The sequence below is a fragment of the Octodon degus genome, unplaced genomic scaffold (assembly GCF_000260255.1).
Source record: "Octodon degus isolate 3935 unplaced genomic scaffold, OctDeg1.0 scaffold00046, whole genome shotgun sequence".
Taxonomy (NCBI): Eukaryota; Metazoa; Chordata; class Mammalia; order Rodentia; family Octodontidae; genus Octodon; species Octodon degus.
In genome coordinates, this window is record NW_004524622.1 from 12,865,506 (window position 1) to 12,868,608 (window position 3,103).

Genomic DNA, 3,103 nt, shown 5'->3' on the forward strand with positions numbered 1-3,103 from the left:
TTTTTTGCAGAACCAGGGATTGAACTCAGGCCCTTGCTGATGCCAGACAAGCACTTATTCTACTGAGCCATCTCCCGGGCTATGTCTTGTACTTCTGAGTAACTACTTTTAAGATTATGACACACAGTGTAGTGAAATGTGATATGTGATTATATATATATAACATACAATGTATTCCCTTATTATTTTGTCATGAAAATTTGTCTTATTTTTTCATAAATAAAAGTATTTGATCATTGATTTGAGAATATATTTCCAGGCTCTTAATTCTATTACATTTATCTATATGTCTCCAGTTATCTCAGAACCATAGTATTTTATTTTATTTTTGGTACTGGGAATTGAGAACCACAGTATTTTAAATACTGTCTTTTTCCCCCATAATTTTATTGATAAACAAATAGCAATGAGACAGTTTCAAATCAAATTGGTAGAAGAGTTTCATTATTTAACACGTTGCATACTGTCTTCCTAGTGGTTATTTGTTGTACAAGATGCAGACATGATATCCTATTTACAAACACTATTAGAACAAATCTCTCTGTTCATTGAATTAAGACAACATAGCTATATATCTATCCTAACCATTTTGAATACACAGATACAAAATGGCCATTCATATGTATCCCCCTTTTTTTGTTTAGTTCCTAAATACTGTGTCTTGATAGCAGGTTTTTACACTGGGAAACACGAATTCCTTAGCCTTGTTTTTTCTTTTATTTTCTTTTAATACTCCTCTTCCATTTAGGCCCTTTGTGGATTTTACAGTTGGATTTTCCATTTTCATCAAAAAGGAGTTCAAAGTTTGTTAAGAATTGCGTGAATCAGTAGATATCTTTGGAGTATCTCACCATACCAGCATTATGAAAATTGCAAATTCATGAGTAAAGAATACAAACCAAGATATAAACCAAAATTCTTAAGCCTCTTTCTCTCATGCACCTGCCTTCTTTTCTTTCCATCAGATCACACAGAGGCCTTCTACACCTGCCATGCGCATCCATGAAGGTTGCACATGGACACCTCCAAGGAGTGTCATTTTCATAGGCATCAGTGTGAATGTCAGCCCTGGAGGTGTTCCTGGCACAGTTTTCAGATCTGCGTGGAGTAGATCTGGAGTAATGCTTTACTGGGAGAGGAGAAGATTTTGCAGTGATCACATCCTCTTTTCAGTCATTCTCCAGAAGGTACTTCCTACGCTTTTGTAGTTGATCGTGGTGAATTTGACCACATGACTTTCACTGCATGACATGGCTTTCTCAACATCATGGTGACAGGTGCACTGCACTTGCACTTTCCTTTGAGTATTCACATTCCACAGACCGCTACATTCCTGACACCTCCCAAAGAATCACCGTCAAAGTAATTGCCTGCTTGGACTTGGCACTGCAAGGGCAGAGCATAGGGAAAATATGGGCATCCACCTTGGGCACTTTCCTTCAGGTGCCCTTGTATGTTTGAATGACTAAAAGTCATGCAGTGTTCCATGAGAAAAAGGTGGGTTTTTTTTTTTTTGTATATTTCATTTTCCCAAAAAATGTAGATTAATCTTGTTCTTTGATTTTGGTCATGAAAAGTATCTTGTTTTGTATCTGAGAGGAAACAAATTTAGGATAAGTTAAGAGACATGGATATTCTGCATGCATGTGTGCATGTGTGCGTGCGTACGTGCATGCGTGCGTGCGTGTGTGTGTGTGTGTGTGTGTGTGTGACTGGCTCAGCCCACCCTGGGATGGGGCTAACATGGCATGAGGTGCTGGGGATCTAACCCCAGTCCTTACACGCTTGCCTAAGCTTGCCTAAGCAGGTGCTTTAGACCGCTGAGCTATCTCGCCAGCCTGACACATGGATATGCCTATTTTGGGTACATTGTCTTCTCTCTAGACCAGCATGTAACTGTGCTAGCTCACACAGATTTTCCACATGAGGTAAACTTATTCAGCATGTTACTCTCAAGGAACCAGGAGGCAGTAAGCACATTTGCCTCCAGCAGAAGTGATGATGTCTAAGTTCTAAGTTCTGGCCTCAGTTAATTATTTCTTGTTACCTCATTAATAGTTGCACAATATTAATATATTTCCCTTACATTTATAGAGGACTTATAGAACAATTAGAGCCTGGAATCTTTTTGAGCTTTTTCTTCCAGGATTCTTGTCTCCATCATATATCCATTCAGAACTCACAAACTTAAAGCCTTTGTTTTCTCAGGTCTAAACCTAAGGATTCGTTATTACAATATAGAAAACATTTAGAACTTCATCAAATTAGTATATTGATTTTAGTCTAAAGTTGAGTGACAATTCCAGTAGAGCAAACCAATGCTGGCTAAACAACACTATCTGGAAATATCCCTTTTTATAATGCTTTATCTCAGCTACAAGTGCCAGCATAAACAGTAAGTGGACAGAACACTAATGACTGTCGAGTAAGGCTTGCTGCAACAAGAGCTACTCCAGGAATGAGCACATAGGCACATGTAGGCACACCCAGTTGCAAACATTGACCCAGTCCCCCCACACACACACATTGGCCTACAGAGATACAGGGGCCTAGAGCAAAAACTGGAGCCTGCTGTGGTCACTTAGCCAGGTTAAGACACTACAGTTATCCTCAGGGACTTACACTAACTGCCTTCTTCAGAAAATGTGTGCTTATACTCTTCTAATAAGTGGTCTCCTCTACTGTGGGAAACTGGTGACAGACAACAAGATCCATCTTGCCCTAGCTTACATACTTGATTTTTGAGAACAACCTAACAAACTCGAAGCTAGGCTGCGGTGTAAAAGGCAAATGTTCTTTTAGGACATATAAAGCATTTTGAATTAAAACATGGCTGGAATTCTATGGAGATTAAACAAAAAGATCTATCAGGAATAATAATGGAATGAAAAAGTTCAGGAAATGGGAGAATGAGGGTTTGTGGCTACAAAAGTTCCCTTTGTGGTTTGACAGGGCTCCAAAACAACTTATTCCAAGTGAGGCTCCAGGGTACTCGATCTTCTGAAAGTTAAGAATTCTGCTGCCTCCATCTCCCTTGAGGGTAAGTAGCTTTTAAAGCTTACTAAATGGGGAAAGAGTTTGTACCAATCTGCACCAATAGGAT

The 3,103-nt window shown here is 39.1% G+C and overlaps 1 protein-coding gene across 1 annotated transcript in view; it reads left to right on the forward strand.

The window, feature by feature from the left end:
• The window catches only part of Ch25h (cholesterol 25-hydroxylase), an 18,957-nt gene extending 17,520 nt beyond the window's left edge, over positions 1-1,437 (forward strand). The window contains exon 2 of the mRNA XM_004632110.2: positions 966-1,437. Within this exon, the coding sequence (XP_004632167.2) occupies positions 966-1,047 (82 nt within the window). The 3' untranslated portion in view covers positions 1,048-1,437. The remainder of the gene's footprint in view (positions 1-965) is intronic.
• The last annotated feature ends 1,666 nt before the right edge of the window (positions 1,438-3,103 follow it).